General features: G+C 49.9%; 3 protein-coding genes across 3 annotated transcripts; all 3 read right to left on the bottom strand.

Moving 5' to 3' along the window:
* Positions 1–912: 912 nt before the first annotated feature.
* Positions 913–5,242, bottom strand: LOC117858963 (uricase-2). The gene is made up of 8 exons (XM_034742124.2): positions 4,924–5,242; positions 4,736–4,828; positions 4,568–4,643; positions 3,172–3,281; positions 2,474–2,565; positions 1,921–2,094; positions 1,728–1,818; positions 913–1,272 (listed from the first exon to the last, which is right to left on the bottom strand). Exons 1-8 carry the CDS (start codon positions 5,122–5,124, stop codon positions 1,189–1,191), a joined length of 921 nt encoding a protein of 306 aa, XP_034598015.1. The 5' UTR covers positions 5,125–5,242; the 3' UTR covers positions 913–1,188.
* An 8,612-nt stretch (positions 5,243–13,854) lies between these two features.
* On the bottom strand, positions 13,855–15,544 carry LOC117855090 (putative UDP-rhamnose:rhamnosyltransferase 1). Its single transcript, XM_034737365.2, has one exon. The coding sequence runs from the start codon at positions 15,422–15,424 to the stop codon at positions 14,006–14,008; it is 1,419 nt and encodes a 472-aa protein (XP_034593256.1). The 5' UTR covers positions 15,425–15,544; the 3' UTR covers positions 13,855–14,005.
* A 975-nt stretch (positions 15,545–16,519) lies between these two features.
* Positions 16,520–18,332, bottom strand: LOC117855426 (putative UDP-rhamnose:rhamnosyltransferase 1). Its single transcript, XM_034737779.2, has one exon. The coding sequence runs from the start codon at positions 18,065–18,067 to the stop codon at positions 16,667–16,669; it is 1,401 nt and encodes a 466-aa protein (XP_034593670.1). The 5' UTR covers positions 18,068–18,332; the 3' UTR covers positions 16,520–16,666.

The raw sequence follows: 18,332 nt of genomic DNA on the forward strand, positions 1-18,332 counted from the left end.
GCCCGCTGGATCTGCAGCAACAGCGCCTTGTCTTGTCCCATTTGTCGTCTGATACTCCGCACACTGCAGATGATATCGTGAGTTCTCGTCGAGGAAATTGTCAAATTGGCCGGCCTTCCTCCTGGGAGTGAAGCGGATGGCGGACGGGGAGAAGCGAGCGAGGCATTGATGCCGCGAGACGACGAAGCAGCTAGCGGCTAGCGGCTAGCGGCCAGCGCCCGTCCGGTGCCCGCTGCCGTCTCGTCGCGCTCATGATCGGGGCCAGTTCATCAGGAGCCGCCACCGATTATTGGCGTGGACTCGAGGAGCGGCAGGGAACGTGCGCGCGCGGGCTCTGTGGTCCACGGCTCTGGGAGTCTGGGAATCTGGTGTTTGAGTAGGAAACGGAGGAGTGATCAAGTGGAGGCTCTCGGCGCACTTGGGCCGTTGGGCGCGTATCGGCTGCCCATTTTGTTAGCGCTGCGGCATGTGAGGAAACCGCACGCCGCGCGGCCACGTTCTGCGTCCTTGTGGACACGTGCTCTCGGTCACGCAGCAGGTCGCAGAATGTGCGGCGGGCGGCTGCGCTCCGCAGGTCGCAGGCAGATGGTTTCCATTTCGAGCCCAACACGACCACCAAAGCGACCAACCGTGTGATGTGACGGTGTGAGAGAACGAATGGGCAAGGTCAGTCGATCTCGACCTAGTCGGTCTGAAATTCTGAATTCTTTCCTACTTGTCTCCCTTCGAGACCGTGAAGAAGTGGTTTCACAAAAGGAAAAAAAAAAGGCCCAATGCTCAAGAACCCAATGTACATATGGCCCATGTATCTTGTTAGTGCATTTAATTTCGATGGATCTTAAGAATGGAGGGAGCACTTATAATTTTAGGAATGAATAGGAAAACAAAAATGATCATCTAAAAGAAGGAAAAGAAAAAAAAGGGCAAAGCTTTTTGAAGATGTTAAACAGATTTCATACAAAGAAAGTAAGAAATAATGTACAAATTTACAACGGTAAGGACTTCACGAGCTGGACGTCTACAGCTGACATGCAACACAAGATTATTCACTTATTACCCCTTTTGCATAAGGGTTATGATAGTCACCCCCCCCCCCCCCCACCCCCCCTTACAGGTTCTTGTTTATTTTGGCCTGGGAATGCTGGGTAAACGCAACAGGAGTTTCGCACCAGCCTGACCACTAGATTGTTACAGTTTTGACATGGGACGGCTCAAAGTTGCTTCAATAGTTCCGTGCGGTTCATCCGTCGGCAAGTACACATCATCAGCAAACTGTAAAAATAAACAGATATATATTTCAGTTTAAGCAGATATGAAATTGAAGAATGCCCAACATAAACAGCTTGCCGAAACATGTACCATTAAAAAATTGAACTATTTTGGCTCGTGGTATTATGGCGGCAAGGTATTAATTTGACGCAAGAATCTAACAATGGTTATATGGACTGCAGCAGCAAAAAGTTATTAGGAAAAAAAATCCTATTTGGTAACAAAAAATATTATTAATATTATTGTTGGAAATGGTTGTTTTCTTAATCGAACTGAAGCGTCATTTTCAGTGCTGAATCTCGTTTTCCCCCTCTGTTTAGCCCCAAATTGGGTTTAGATGGGTTCCAACACTAACCAATAGAAATAGAGCGCAAGAATTTATGTGAACTACAGCTGAGATGACGCATTTTATTCTGGAGAGTAATTCAATAGGCAGGGAGGAAACAATGATGTCTTACCTTCACCAATGGATTTTCTTTGCTCCCCAAGTTGACAGGCAGAAAGTGAAGATTCGGCATTCTAAGCTGAATTGATGATATGTCTGGGAACCTTTGAAATACGCATGAATATTCAGTGTCACCCATCAAAAGAAAATTGTGTGCATATTTTACGGGGCTGAAAACAGGAGATATCAAAATTTGAGTTATATACCTCGTAAGAACTTCTTTGGCCATGAGGTATAGTGTATTCTGTACAGAAGGACTATACACACCAACATCAGGGGGGCCAAAGAACGTATCAGACAGAACTTTCTTTACATCCTGGTATCTTTGCGTAAAGCAGAACGGCTTTGACGGGAGCTGCGAAACATGTTCAAAAGGATACCTGGATACAGAAAATAAAAGGTGAACGGAGAACACCATAACATATAACTGGATAGGCCCTGCCTCATTCTTGCTATTTTACAAAGCAGAAAGTTATGAATTGTATCATGAGATCCTATCAGCTTGAATTTCCGAAAGTAGAAGGTAATGGCAACAATCTGAACTACAATAATTGCTTGACCAGGACATCCGAAGAGCATTGTTTGTCAACTGTATGTAGATCCAACAATTTATAAATTTAAAGATGGTCCGAGAAACTGACTATTTTTTGTTTTTGAATATTCACTATTATTAATGAAGGTTAAGTAAACCAACAGTATATCTATTCATATTTGATACAGTTGGCAATAGAATTTCTCAGTAGACAGGAAGAGAGTCACCTCCACCAAGCAGTTACTTCTGTTGCTACTATCCTTTCTCTTGTATCAGGAAGAAGTCTATAGCGATCCGTCACAAACCCTTCAAAACCAGACTGAGAAAAGATAGTCAATTTTAGCATATAACGCTTGCAACATAGTTCTCGATACTGGAGAAGAACTCTAGTTCATCTAAGACTTTTATCTAGTGAAACTCAAGCCATCGAAGTGCCAGCCCATGAGAAATGTATTAAATCCCTGCAATCATCACATAGCTTACAACCTCCATCTTCTGTAGGACTCTTTCACAACTCAACCAACAAAAGCCACAAGGGAAAGCAGAACATGAAGAAACTATTATCAGGGAAGCGTAAGACGTAGCATATTTGTTCTTGTATAAATCCAGTTTGAGAGTGAATTGCACTAATGCATGTTCCTCTATGCGACAACATCCTGCCAAACCAATTTATTCTCCCCTAGGCCCACCTAATGCCAATTAGGTGCTACCTGCTTGACTAGCGCCTAGCGCCTATGGGAACACCATCTGTTATCAAATCTATATCACAAGTTCAAAACACAATTCATAACTTAAGCAGGCTAGGATGCAGTACCACACTGGCTAGTCAAGCTCAACCAGAAAAGAGGAGCTGAAGATAAATATGGTGTAGATTTATATGTGAATGATGGCCCTAGTACCACAAAAAAAGAATTTGAAGAGATACCTGAGTTGTCTTTAGCAGAGAGTACCCTTGGATTCCGGAATTTATAAGCAAGCTTCCAGATTTTTTCACAATGACTTCTGTGCTGTGCTTCTCAACACCAACTTTGAACCCTATAAACAGTGGTGCATAATGTAGCATTATCAGGTAACTATGGAAAGATTCATGCATAAGTGTTCTCTCAAACCTTATATGAAATTCGACATTTGAAAGTTAAATAAATATGAGATGTTAGATAGGACAATAAATGTCATTCAACTATATAGTAAAATAATTGATTCTTGGAGTAGATGAAACAGAACTGTCTGCATCACATTTTACCCCTTGCACATATACTAATGGATACAGCTTGGGAAGAATCCAGGTATAGGTGGGATCCTGGATTCCTGGTATGGACCACAGGCTAATAGTAACAGGTCAGTTTTACCTAATTTGGAACACATTTGGAAACTGAAAATTACTTCAAAAATCTAAATGCTCTCATAGTTAGTATTAATGATCGGTATTATTAACAAAGAAAATTGTCTAAAAGAATTGGAGATGGAACAAACTTTGCAATTTATGTGTGTGATTAGCGCCCATTCAACATTAGTTCTTTCAGATATCTACTAGAAAAATCTAGAGCACCCTAAGATGTGAGCCAGTGTGTTAAGTTCTGCTCCTTTGAGATTCCAACATATTTCAGGGATTAAGACGGGGCGTCACAATCAGAAAAAACTACAAAGTTGTTGATAGTGAGAGTGACACATAGATGGAAGTTATGGAAAAGAGAGACTGCATTTTCAGCATAAATTGCCTACTGACCGTTGACTCCACTGCTGCAATTCATCTCACTTGCACATGGGGCCAGTACTAGGCTGGTCCTTGCAACAAGAGTTATTACAGAAGACGGAAGTGATCGGTGACTCACACCCAAAGATGCCAAATGGCAATTGAAGATTTCAACAAGAGGCATGAGGATGGGGAGCCAAGGAAGATTTCTAGAAGGTTGGACATATTTGCTTGTTCCGTCATGATCGTGTTGTACAGCAATTGCGTGAAATTGAATTTGTAACCAAAAATGCAAGTTGGGCAGGTCCTAAGTATCCATCCTACTATTGGAAAAACGCCATACAATTCATTATCCAAATGTTCACGGCTCTTCCTAATCGATAGGGTTGTCAATCAAACTGTGATGGGAGCCAAGGAAGATTCCTAAGAGGTTGGCCATATTTGCTTGTTTTGTCACGATCAATCGTGTTCTACAGCAATTGCTTGAAATTGAATTTGTAGCCAAAACTGCAATTTGGGCAGGTCCTAAGTATCCTACTATCGGAAAAACACCATACTATTCATTATCCAAAAGTTCGCCGCTCTTCCTCAGTCAAACAGTAGGGATAACCCCGAGAATCTTGCTCACCATGCGAATGAGGCTTTCCGTCGACAACCACACGCTCCCATGGGCGCTCCACGATGGTCACCGTAGCCTCCGAGACCTGCCCGAACACGACAGCACGAAATTAGAAGACCCGTAAAATTCCCCCCTTCAGCAGCAAATCCGGATACAACAGGTTCCGAGATTCTATACCTGAGGGTACAGCGAGGTGAAATGCCTTCCAAGAATCACGGCGAATTCCTCCATGGACACCACTTCCGTGCACTCCTTCGCCTTGACATACACCTGGCGGAACGAAATCATCAGCAAACGAGCCGGCAGAGCCGATTCGGCGGCGGCGCGAGAGAGAAGGAAGTAAAGAACGAGTCGGGGGAACGCACGGTGTTCTTGATGGAATCGGTGGCAACGATGGCGGAGTTGTCGCTGGAGGTGTAGGAGGGGAGGCAGTCGGAGACGACGCTGACGGCGACGTTCCACTCGACGATGATGTCGCCCCCCGCCGCGGCGGGGCGGCGCCAGACGCGGGAGACGCGGACGCGGGACTTGCCGTGCCGGCCCTGGAGCTCGAAGTTCCCGGCCATGGCCGCCGCGGGGATCTGATCTGCTATGCCGCGAGGGCGTGCGGGTGCGGTGCGATGCGATGCGATCGCTGGCGCTGGTGGTGTCCTGTACTCGTGCGTTGTGCCGGAGTGGTGGAAGCCGTGCGGTACGGGGGTGCCTTTTTGTAGGCGTGTGTGGTGGGAACCAGCTGCGGCGGTGGAAAGTGACGTACTCCACGGACGCTCGTGCTCTGCTCGCTTGCTCTGGAGTCGTGTGTATCCGCAGGCTCGGAGCCTCGGAGAGAAATCTGGATGGGTAGTTGACTCGATGACAGATATGGGCCACACGTCGGTCGGGCAACTCCGGCTTACCGGTGTGGCATTGTGGCAGCTGCGGACGCACACGCTGTCTATTTCAAAAACGCTAGCACCTGTCGATATTTGATACTATTAAATATAGTTTAATTATAAAATTAATTGCACAGATGGAGTCTAATTCGCGAGACGAATCTATTAAAACTAATTAGTCCATGATTTAATAATGTGGTGCTACAGTAACCATTTGCTAATGATGAATTAATTAGCCTTAATAGATTCTTCTCACGAATTAGACTCCATCCGTGCAATTAGTTTTATAATTAGCTCATGTTTAATTCTCCTAATTAACATCCGATATGACATTGCATGATATTGCTAAAATTTAGTACCTTGTATCAAACACCTTAAGTTCTGCTCTGCTCCGTGTTCAGATAAAATCTAGAATTTTAAGGACACTCAACCATTTTAGGCGCGATATTTCATATTTGACAGTTTGGATGAGCTCGTGGAAGAGCTTGCTGTGAGAGGGAAAGTAAATTGACTCAGCGCAGAACAGGCAACCAAACGTGATCTCCGACCGACCTAGCTGAACACAGGAGCAAAGCAAACAAAAGGCTGCTGCAGCCGGCGAGCCAGGCCAGCTGGAGCTTGCACCTGGCGTCCGAGCCAGGCTGCGCCCATCCGGTAACCAATCAGACCACCCCTTTTGTCTTTTGTCCCTGGCAAGGCGCTGCTGCGTCAAGGGCTCAAGGCTGAATCACGAACACTGGATAACGATCACAGCGCCGAACTGTGTGATCGTGTCCTATACCCGGATAACTCCTATACCCAGCAGAAAACCCACTGCTCGCACTATCGCACACAGTTTTCGATCCCCCTGCCCGCAGTTTCCAGTGACATCCCACTGTTTGTGCTTGCTTGTGTCCAACGCGTTAGAATGCTGACGAGTGCTGCTTCGAGGTTCGAACAGGCAGTAGAATGCTGACAGGTTAATTTACCCATGAATAGCACTAGAGGCCAACGCATGCTGACTGCTGAATCATCTAGTGATTATCGACCATCACCCATGCTGATGTGAGCAGCGGCTATAAAATTCCAAACTCTTGCCGCTTGAAAACCGAGGTAGAAACCCACCCAGAATTTGGAAGGAGAATGCTGATGACGACGCAAGTGTTTTCTTTTTCCCATTCTTGTCGATACTGATCGCTTCTCGGTAAATTCTCTGGGCTTCTTAAAATCTTGCCAGTTGTCGCATTGGTTTTAAAAGAACTTCGACGACACATGCATGATTGTACATTTCTACAAGCTTAGTAGGATTTTGACAACACAGGTGCAGAAAATAGCATCTCAACTACTCGTTCCTCTCCAAAATGTAGATTGTTTTAACTTTTATAGATACATAAACTTTGTTATATATCTAGACATAATCATATAATCATATATTTAGGTGTATAACGAAATCAATGTATCTTGAAAAAATCAAAATAATCTATATTTTAGAATGAAGGGCGTAGAAGGATCTATATATTTAAAATTACTCCACCGAGTGTCTGAATCGGAAGCACATGGCTGCTGGCTACTGCTGTTTGAGCTTCGAGAACAGCATTGCCCGTCAATCGACACGCACGCGCATGAGAGCTGGCAAGAAAGGTTTGGGCCAGTTCTCCATGTCACCACTGGTGATGGTCATGAAGATGCTGAGAATGCGGCTACAGGGAATACGCCAGCGCTTACTGAACACAAGAAGTAGTAGGTGTGCTTTCTGTGTGTATGACAAGTGGGCCCTGCGTGGCTGCGTGTCTTTGGTATCGATTCAGACAACTATCTTCAATCCAATCCAGAACTCTGAACTTGAGGTCAGGGCGGCGTTCGTTCTCCTGTAGTCCTCCTCACTGTCGAGATCTTCTCTTTCTCTGTGTAGTCCTGCCGTGCTTCCTCACGCCCGGGCCCAGTCTCGCCGGCAGCTACATGACACTGCCGACGCCCTCGTCCTGAATGAAATCTTTGCCAAACTAAACCAGCCAATTTCTCCGTACGTATCATTATGTCCTTCTCTTGACAAGAACGTCAATGAAAAAAAAAAGGAACATTTGACCTCACAGGTAGCTAATGTTTATGCACGGAAACGCAGACATGCAGACCGACAAAGTAGACCACAAACAACCAAATATGTAACGATAGATATTGATCCATATAGTAGACAATTAAAAGTTGGATTGATTTTTAAGTAATTGGTATACAGCTGAAAGGCTAAGTCTGACTAGAGATTTGACAGCCTTGTAATTTGTAAAGCACCCGGTGAGGTTAAATAGGCAAATCTGCAACCAAACAAACGCCTTCTTGGATGAAACAGTCCCTTGAGTGTAGTACTAGACTTCGACAAAACGACGATCCAGCCGCTCGAGATCCACTGGAGCGAGAAGGGACCAACCAACGGTGATTTTGATCTTACAAAAGCCAAGATCGCATGTATCATAACTGACGCTGTCCTTATTTGGCACGAAAGCAACCTGACCTTTCGCAAAAACAGATGAGTTTCCATGGCCATCAGCTTGTAAAACCACTAAATCAACTTCCAGCGCTCCGTATAGTTCCACAGAAACAACCCCTCTTGAAAGCCCAAACACACCAAAACCACCGATAGGCATTCCTCCATCTCGAGAATCTACGAGCACAATATCCCGATCGAGACTGGTCGTGCGTGTGACAACAAGTCCTCGGAGATGATCTGGCCATGACCCATAGACAACTTCGACACGGAAATAAGTAGCCTCAACTGATCGAGAAAGCAGTGCAAATGTAACTTCAAGCTCGCTCCGGTTTCCATCTAAAGATTTTGTAATCATGCAAGGAGGATAACCCAAATAGCCACAGGCATACTGGGAGCATAAAAGACACTGATGAAGATGAGCATTTTATCTTCAGACTCAGTTATGCCCCTTGCTTTCAGTTGAACTTCAAATACAACCGGATTGATCAACACAACTGCACGAGATGGGCCTGTTAACAGCAAAAAGGGATCCTTGACCTAAAATAAGGCGAGAACGGAGGATGACGAGGTGTCGCTGGAAAAACGGATTCTGCTGCCGCTTGAAAACAGAGGTACGGCCATGTTTTTTTCCACCCTTCTAAACTTTTAGCTCCTAAAAAGTTACAATCATCTTCTAAAAGACTGTTTGGTTCCAGTAACTAAAACTGACTAAAGGCAATAAATGCTATGGCAAAAAGACTATGCTGCCCTCCCCCATGCCCATGCTCCTTCTCTGCCTGGAGCCTCTTCTTCCCCGCCCCACCCCACGCACACACGCACCTGCCCCTCCCCTCCCGGCCCCGAGCCCTTTCGCTGCCCCTGGCGCACCGTCCTCCCGTCGGCGCCACCCCCTGCCCTCCTCCCACCAGCGTCCCTCCCCTCTCTCCTTCCCCTGGCCGCTACCCCCTCTCCTCCTCTTCTTCCCCGACGTCATCCCCTACCCTCCAATCAAGGTCGTTGCACCCCTTCCCTCCTCTACTTCCCCAGCCGCCGCCCCCTCCCCTCCTCCCGCTGGCGCCGCCCCCTCCCCTCCAATCCCGGCCGCCGCGCCCCTCCCCTCCTCTTCTTCCCTGGCGGTGCCGTCCCCCTTCCGGTCCTCCCTCTCCCGGATCCGGCGGCAGCGGGGATCCGGTGGGGGAGGCCCGACCGGCGGTTCTTGGTCGCGGAAGCCAGTGTCGATGGCGGATCGAGCGGCGGCCGGATTGGGGGAGCAGCCGGTGTCGAGGAGGAGCAGGGCGCCACGGCCGGCTCGTGCGGCGGCACAAGGGAGCGGGGGCGGCGGATCCGGCGAGGGATAGCGCGGCTGCCGGTGAGAGGCTGCGGGCGCCGGTGTGGAGGAGGGAGGGAGCGGGGTCGGGGAGGGTGCGGTTGGGAGGAGTGTTTGGCTCTTTAGTCACATTTTAGTCACTTTTTAGGAGCTAAATTTTTAGGAGGGTGGAAACAAACAGAGCTAAAATTTTAGGAGGGTGGAAACAAACAGGGCTGTAATCCTCATGAGCCTTATCTGATCCGGCCTCTGAACTTCTGAAGTGGTCGTCAACGCATATGCTCCTCGTAGTTATCCCATCCTCCACAATGCATTCCCTTTCCTTCTCCTCAGCCTCTTCCTCTACGATTGCTGTGATGGTGGTCGGTGGAGTAGGCCAGGGGAGCGGTGGGGAGGAGGGATGCAACGCGCCACGATGGAGAGACGGATTTGGAGGGGGGCGTGTGCGGGGATACAAGGAGGGCACGGGAGCGCGGAATGGCGGAACCGTGGAGGAGGAGCGGGCGTCCATTAGTCATGGCGAGCGCCGCTCTCGCCGTCGCCAGAGAGAAAGTTGCAATTATAGGACGCAAAACAATGCGCTTCGCTATTATAGGACTCCAAACATCGACTTCGCTAAAACGACCCTCGAAACGCTAGCACTTTGTTGTACATGACATTTGGTTTTTTAAATCACTTTTCTCAACTAAAATATATGTATTTTGCCATGATGTGACCGTATTGCCCTTCTGAGGATGATGTCCCTGAGCTCCTCGACCTCGTCCTCGTAGAAGGCACAACGCTCGTCAGCGGTGCGGCGCTGCTGGCGGGCCTTGATCTCGAGCGCGGACTTGTCCTTCTGCAGGCACAGGATCATGACCATGGCCTCCTCGGCCGCCGACGCCGCGGCGCTGCGCTCCTCCTCGAGCTTCCGCTGCAACTCCGTGCGCACCTCGGCCTCCTCCTCCACACCGGCGGCGGCCCACTCCTTCTCCTCCTTCGCGGCTTCCTCCTCCGGGTGGTCGGCGGTGGTGGGGCCGGAGAAGGGGAAGCGGGTGCGAAGAGCGGCGTGGATGGATGCGAGGGTGCGAGGCGGGTAGCGCGCGAGGAAGTCAAGGATGCAGGGGAGGTGCGGGCGCGCGCGGGTGCAGGGGAGCGGGAGGCGGAGGAGGGTGAGGGCGCGGGTGAAGGCGGCGGTGAGCGCGGCGAGGCAAAGGCAGGCCTAGGCGAGGGTGAGGGCGAGGTCGAGGAGCACCCCCGCCAGAAACCGCGCCGTCCAGCGGACGCACAGGGTCGCGGCGCTCAGGCACAGTATGGTCATATGGCAAAATACATGTATTTTAGTTTAGAAAAGTGATTAAAAAGTTCAAATATCATGTATAATAAAGTGCCAATATTTTAAGGATCATTTTAGCGAAGTCGATATTTGGAGTACTATAGTACCGAAGCGCATCCGTTCACGTCCTATAATTGCAATTTTCTCGTCGGGGAAGGGAAGCAGCCACCGTAAAAACCGCGAAGGATCGCAGGAGTTTTATGGAAATAGTTCACGATTGAGGTTAGAGGTTTTATGAAAATAATTGGATCTCGATTAGTCGCGATCCAATTTAGGAGTATTTTGTAAATAATTGCATCGCGATCAATAGTCGCCATCCGGGAGTTTTAAGAAAATAGTTGGATCGCGAACTCCGGCCACTACGAACCCGTCCGTGCGCGACGATTCGGGCGCCGCCGCCGGCGGCAGAGCTGATCGACGAAACCGCCAATAATCTGCTCGCGCGACGCCGGGGAGATCTCGAAAGAGGCGGTGCAGCAGCGGTGGCCAACGTGATCAAAACCTACATCGCTGATATCGCAACAAATGGTGTCTACGGGACTCCGCGCCCTCATCCCCTTCCCTCGCCTTCTTTAGCGGCGGGGCGACGCGGTGCCGTGGGGTTACCAGGTGGGCCGTGAGGGAGCTTCAGAGCTCCGCAGTGGCCGCCGCACCCTCGTCGTGCCCCTCGACCACCATGCCTTCGTCCTCGGGAGCTGCCCCGAGTGCCCGCCTCGCTCCGCGCCGCGACGCCGCCGTCTGGGATCAACGCCACGCAATCCTAGGAGCAGAGGTAAAGACTAAGCGTGCCTTTTGCAATCAATTTGGCGGAATTGGTTTGGTTTACCAGAAGTTGCATGGATGTGGATGCAGTCTCACCTTTTGTTAGTTCTACATAAGATGTTTGTTTGTCATGGCAAAAAACAAAATGTAGACGGCAATAGTATCTTATCTGATGCATACAACAAATGTAGATGGTATTTTTCCTGCTTTTTTCTCTGATTAGGAGTACAGTGTAATGTCATAACTAGGATTTTGTTTGAGTTGGGCTATTTTATATGTTCTGTTCTCAGGTGTACGTCTTTTTATGATATGATATCTGCAGCTTCCATACATGTTGCTATGAACTAGACACAGATGAGGGCTCCAACACTACTGTACAATCATATGATATCTGCAATTTTTAGCTGCTGCGGGATTTATCCCCACAATTGTGGCTGGGAAGACAACGAGTTTATTTGATTGATTTAACAAGGAAAGAATAATGTAAATCTCTTTATCCATCAGTAGTGCCAGCAGCTCACTATATTAGTGTACCCAAAATCCCAAATCTAATTTCCCAGATTCCACTAGATGGATGGCAACGCTTTGGTCCATGTTATGAGAGAAATTGTTCAGGTCTGTGTAATGTTACTGACAAGCACTGCATGGACTGGATGTAAAGTATACTCCACTACATCTATGCTGATGGCAAGATGGACCTTTTTTTTCTTTTGAAAAGGAAGCTGGAGCACTGCTCATTCATTTAAGGAGGAAGCAAGCATAGTTTTGCAGATTTTCATTACATGGGAAGCTAAAAGAGCTCCAACCTGATGATTTGGATGTGGATTCATTACCATAGTTTTGGAAGCTGTTACTTTATACTCCAGTGGGAGCTCATAGTATAAGTTTATAGGAAATGAAGTTTCTGTTCAGATACAAAAAGTAGTGAACAGGACTTCCCTCTAAAATGAACGGAACATCCCATCTTTCATCTTTGTTGGGTTCATTGTTTTCTCTTGTTATCAAGACTCTCTTTACTGGCTTGCTTTACAGTTTTCTAAATACTTTTGTAGCTACCAGAGACAGAATCATTTTATTTGATATGTCTTAAGAACCAAAAGTTTTGCTCTCGATCCACCATAATTCCGAAGTCTTACTCCTTTGGCTTAAAAAAAATACTTTGAACTTTTATTATGAGATGTGGAGCCATCAGTTGCTGAAATAATTGATAAACCACAGCAATTAATTTATGTGACAGCCTCCGCTTCTGATGTAAGTGAACAAGCAATGAGAACAGCAGAACTCAATGGAGGGACAAACTACTTTCCTCAAATAGCTGCTTTAATCCACAAGTTCATTTTGTCTACCAATTTGTTTCTCATTTCCATACACATGAAAATTATGTTGGGACTTGGGTAACCAGAAAGAAAAAATCGTTTGTGTAGATTTCTCAATTCAGACAAAACAAAACTGAACTTAGTTGGATGCTCTCGTGCCAGTACAGTTGTTTATATAGACACTTCTGTATATCTGATGCCAATCTCATTTCCAGATAACATGAAGCTATAACATTTTGGGTGCATTGTTCTTGCCCTCCTGTCTTCAACCTGCCATCGAGATAGCAGTGACTTATCCAGACGGAAGCAACTTCATTGGCTGAGATCAACATGTGGACACGCTCTACAGAACCACCTCTGTGGTTCAGTTTACAGCCGATTGCCTCGAGACTCAAGAGACCACCGAGTTTGTCATATATTAGAGACTCCAAGCTGAGAGATCACAGGGATAGTGATGGAAGGTGATTGCTGATACAAATCTCAAGAGTAAAAGCGCAGAGTGCTAATATTTTTGCTGCTGGTTCCTGTAAGTTCACCCTGGATCTCCATTTCCTAACTTCAACCAAGCTCATAAATGATTTCCATTTGACAAATGCTAGTTTGTTGTCTGCAATTTTGCATTAGTCAATACAATATTGGCTTGTTTATAGTTTGCATTAGCCGAATAGCTTGGTTAGCCTAGCGCTGCTTGATTGTATATGCTGCACCCAATCGCCCACCTTTTGTAGAGGTGCTGATTCCTGGGGCCTTGCAGGAGTTGGAGGAAGATACCTTGCACAGAGCTCTACGATGATCTCCACCATGCACATATATCATTTGACGGATGGGGCTACTGGGCAAGAAGGATATGCTGTGGCGCGGTTCTCCTTTGCTAGGGGTCATTGCCCACCTTCCTAGGATGTCGAAGTCCCAAGACTGCGACTTGTACATGAACAGCACAAGGCACTACTGGGGCTTCCACGGTGAACAGCTCTGAAAGTCTGAACCATTGATCATTCATACAGCCGTGGGATTCAGTGACAAGGATTGGTCGCGTGGCTGTGCAGAGGTTGATGTTGAGTGACGTGAGGTGGCAATTTCGATTATGTGAACCAGCAGTGAGCCGTTGATCTCGGATAATGGCTGAGCACACAATCAAGCAGTTTTCGTTATCACTGGAAAAGCACGGTTTATTGACTTGTGATGTCAAGCGCTTCAGAAATTCTCAGACAAGACTGCCTACCTTGTGATTGGAAACCAAAAGATGCTTTCTTCGACAGTACGATAACTCCGCATTGTTTTTCTGTCTTTATTTGAAATAATGGCACAAAATTAGTACATGGCCTAAAAAATGGCACGATAACCTTTCCTTTTCCTTGCCCTTTTCTGAGCAAATAGTGCATGGCCTACAGCCCTGAAATGGTACTATCGTTTTCTTACTGCTTGCTGTATTCCAACAGTCGCCTGAAAAAATCTCGCACGCACTGATCATTCACCTCGTCATTTCCAAACACCTCGGAGAGCTCCTTAACCTTCGTCCCGAACTCCTTGCCTTCGTCCTCCACCATGACCCTTCTTAGAGCAGCTGCGATATCCTTGGGCATAAACGAGCCGTCGTCCTCGTCGCGCTCGACCTCAACGCCGATCTTCTTCTCCACCAGAAGCCTGGAGTTGAGGCCCTGATCAAACATCAATGGCAGCAACACCAGCCTGACGCCACGCGCGAGGCCTTCGGTGATGGAGTTCCAGCCGGCGTGGGTCAGGAACCCACCGACCGATTCATGGGCTAGCAACCTAGCCTGCGGCACCCAGGCGCGGCAGACGAGTCCCCGGCCATCGACCCGCTCCTCGAAGCCTTCCGGCAACCCAGCCGTGCCTTCTCCGGTTCCGGCGTCGGCCGGCGGCCTGAACGCCCAGAGGAACGGCAGGCCGGAAGCCTCCAAGCCGAGCGCGATTGTTTGGAGCTGCGCGCTTGCCAGCTTGGCCTCGCTGCCGAATGCCGCGTACACAACGGAGCGCGGCGCCTGTCTGTCCAGCCACTGCAACGTCGCCTCGTGGCCGGCGACGTCTTGCGTTGGTGGCGGAGGGAATAGCCCGACCGGGATCACCGGCTTCTGGTAGAGCTCGCCGAGCACCCGCAGCCACTCCGGCTCGAACCCCGCGCTGCTCCTGATGCCCACGAGCTGGCTCCCCTGGATAGCCATGGCGAACCGGTAGCCCTCCGACACGCCGGAGTCGTCGGGGACCAAGCCCGGCTCGAATATCTCGCGCGCCTCGAAGGCGCGGTACGCGACGGTGGTCGGGAACGGCACGTAGTCGGGCACCACGGTGAGGTCCTCCAGGTTCGTCTTAGCGTGCCTCCCACGCCCCATGAGCGCCTCCGGCGGGCCGAAGAAACTGAGCGCCGCGGCGCCGAACAGGCTCAGGAACGCGCACGGCACGCCGTGCCTCGCCGCGGCCGCCGGCGCCCAGTACGGGGCGTAGTCGATGAGGACCCAGTCCGGCCTCTCAGACCCCGGCTCCCGCAGGATGTCCGAGAGCTTGTGGGAGAAGGCGGTGTCGTATGCCACGCGCAGGTACGGGCGGAGGGCGTCGGACGGGAGGTCGATGCTCGCCTCGGCGCCCTCCGGGAGGCGCTCCACGTGCGGCAGGTGGACGTCGACTACGCGGACGAGGCTGGCGAGGTCCGGAGGGATGCGGATGAGCCGCCGCGTGTTTCTTGGCGTCGAGAGGAGCGTGACGCGGTGGCCCTGCCGCGCGATGCGCTTGGCGAGCTCCGTGAAGGGGAGGATGTGGCCGAAGGCCAGCCATGGCAGCATCACGACGTGCATGCTGCCGCCGTCGGCGTCCCCCATCACGGCGGCTTTGAGTTTGACAATGGAGAGCAGAGTTTTCTGACTGAGGGAGGAGATGGTTGCGGTGTTTGTTGGTATGTGCAGATATGAAGAGTTCTAGACGGTGTTGTATACGATTGCTAAACTTTAGCAGGGTTATATAGGATGTTCGGATGCTAATTAGGAGAATTAAATATGAGCTAATTATAAAACTAATTGCACAGTTGGAGTCTAATTCGCGAGACGAATCTATGAAGGATAATTAATCCATCATTAACAAATGGTTACTGTAGCACCATATTGTTAAATCATGGACTAATTAGGCTTAATAGATTCGTCTCGCGGATTAGACTCCATATGTGCAATTAGTTTTGTAATTAGATTATATTTAATACTTATCAAGTATCTGAGGTGACAGGTACTTGAAGTTTAGTAGGATCCAAGCAACCTCTTAGTGTGAAATCTCCTTTTGTAGTATTATGGTCAAATCGGCAAGCAGCGAGCATATAAAAATAGCACCAATCGATCAGGGCCGCTGGGTCATGGATTACGCGGATCCAATTCATGTCACAGCTGACGAATCACCACACGCGCAGATGTAACGTTGCAAATAAACAAACGACATCTTTCACTAACCTGGCAGCTTTGCTGGCTAAGCTAGCATATCACTGCACTTTTTATGAGTACTCTCGCACCCGTAGTTGAGGAAAAAATAAAATTAGCCCGGCCGACATGATCCAACAACAGTGCTGTTGCACTTGCACAGCACAGACTGGACCAATTCAACGAACAATGGATGTGGGGATTTCCGGCGGATTCAGGTGTGTGGCAGGGAGGGCGGCTAGATCGGTAGCGGCGGCTACGGGTGGTGCAGCGTTGGCGGCGGGGAGGCCGGGACAGCCGGATAGGAATGATTGGTGTTGACTGTTGACAGGTTAACCAGCGGCAGTCAACAGCGGCTCTCCGTGCGCTTTATTTCAAAAGTTTTGGAATTTAAAAAATATATAAAGTGAGCATTAAAAATAAATTGTAATGATAACGCTATACTCCATTTGTGTAGCATTTTCGAATATCCGCGACTATTTTTCATATTTAAATTTTGAAACATTTTCATCCAAATGAAAAGGCACCCTTTTGTCTATATATTTTCTCCCGATCAGGTTGATTTTGTGCATTTTCCCCGGGAGTCGTGACTTGTGAGCCGTAGTGAACCTTTGAAAAGGTCCTATCAAAATTTCGACATCACCAACCCTGAAAACGGAGCTACCCATGTTGCTGTAAGCTGTATTCCGACAGGCACCCGAGGAAATCTCGCACGCACCGATCATTCACATCATCATTTCCAAACACCTTGGCGAGCTCTTTGACCTTATTCCCGAACACCTCACCTTCGTCCTCCACCACGACCCTCCTCAAGGCAGCTGCAATGTCGTTGGGCGTAAAGGAGCCGTCCTCCTCGTCTCGTGCCACCTCGACGCCTACCTTCTTCTCCACCAGAAGCCTCGCGTTGATGCCCTGATCGAACATCAGCGGCAGCAGCACGAGCCTGACGCCGCAGGCGAGGCCTTCGGTGATGGAGTTCCAGCCGGCGTGGGTCAAGAACGCCCCGACAGATTCATGGGCCAAGAGCCTGGCTTGAGGCACCCAGCCGCGGCAGACGAGCCCCCGGCCGTTGACCCGCTCCTCGAAGCCCTCCGGCAACCCGCTTCTGCCTTCGTTGGCATCGGCCGGCGGCCTGAATGCCCAGAGGAATGGCAAGTCGGAAGCCTCGAGGCCGAGCGCTATTGTCTGCAGCTGTACGCTTGTCAGCTTCGCCTCGCTGCCGAAGGCCGCGTACACGACGGAGCCCGGCGCCTGCTTGTCCAGCCATTGCAGCGTCGCCTCGTGGCCGCCGACGTCTTGTGTGGGTGGTGGAGGGAAAAGCCCGACCGGGATCACGGGCTTCCGGTGGAGCTCGCCGAGCACCTGTAACCACTCCGGCTCGAACTCTGCGCTGCTCCTGATGCCCACGAGCTGGCTTCCTTCGATGCACTTGCCGAACCGGTAGGCTTCCGACACGCCGGAGTCGTCGGGGACCAAGGCCGGCTCGAAAAACGCGCGCGCCTCGAAGCCGCGGTACGCGACGGTGGTCGGGAACGGCACGTAGTCGGGGACCCCCGTGAGGTGCTCCGGCTTCGTCCTGGCGTGCTTCCCGCGGCCCAGGAGCGCGTCCGGTGGACCGAAGATGCTGAGCGCCGCGGCGCCGAACAGGCTCAGGCACGCGCACGGCACACCGTGCCTCGCCGCGGCCGCCGGCGCCCAGTACGGGGCGTAGTCGATGAGGACCCAGTCCGGCCTCCCCGGCGGCCCTGGCTCCTGCAGGATGTCCGACAGCTTGGCGGCGAAGGCGGCGTCGTAGGCCACGCGCAGGTACGGGCGGAGGTCGTCGGAGGGGAGGTCGATGCTCGCCTCGGCGTCCTCAGGGAGGCGCTCCACGCGCGGCAGCGTTATGTCCACGACGCGGACAAGGTCGGCCAGGTCCGGAGGGATGCGGATGAGCCGTCGAGTGTTTCTTGGAGTCGAGAGGAGAGTGACACGGTGGCCCTGCCGAGCTATGCGCTTGGCGAGCTCGGTGAAGGGGATGATGTGACCGAAGGCCAGCCATGGTAGCATCAGAACGTGCATTGCGCCCGCTGCTGGCGTCCGTTCCGAGGCTTTGTCAATAGAAGGCAGAGGTTTTTGAGGAGATTCGGGGAGATGGTTGCCCTGTTTTTATTGGTGGCGAGGAGTACAATCGTATTCGTCCAGATATGAAGAGTTAAGTTTCTGTTTGAGGACGTCCTCACTCATGACTTTGAACTCTCCTCTTTTGCAGGCCAACTATAGGTCAGCAGTGAGCTTATAGAAACAGAAACAGACAATCAGTCTCTGTTTGGTTATGTCATGGATG

This window comes from Setaria viridis, chromosome 5 (genome assembly GCF_005286985.2).
Source record: "Setaria viridis chromosome 5, Setaria_viridis_v4.0, whole genome shotgun sequence".
NCBI classification, from domain to species: domain Eukaryota; kingdom Viridiplantae; phylum Streptophyta; class Magnoliopsida; order Poales; family Poaceae; genus Setaria; species Setaria viridis.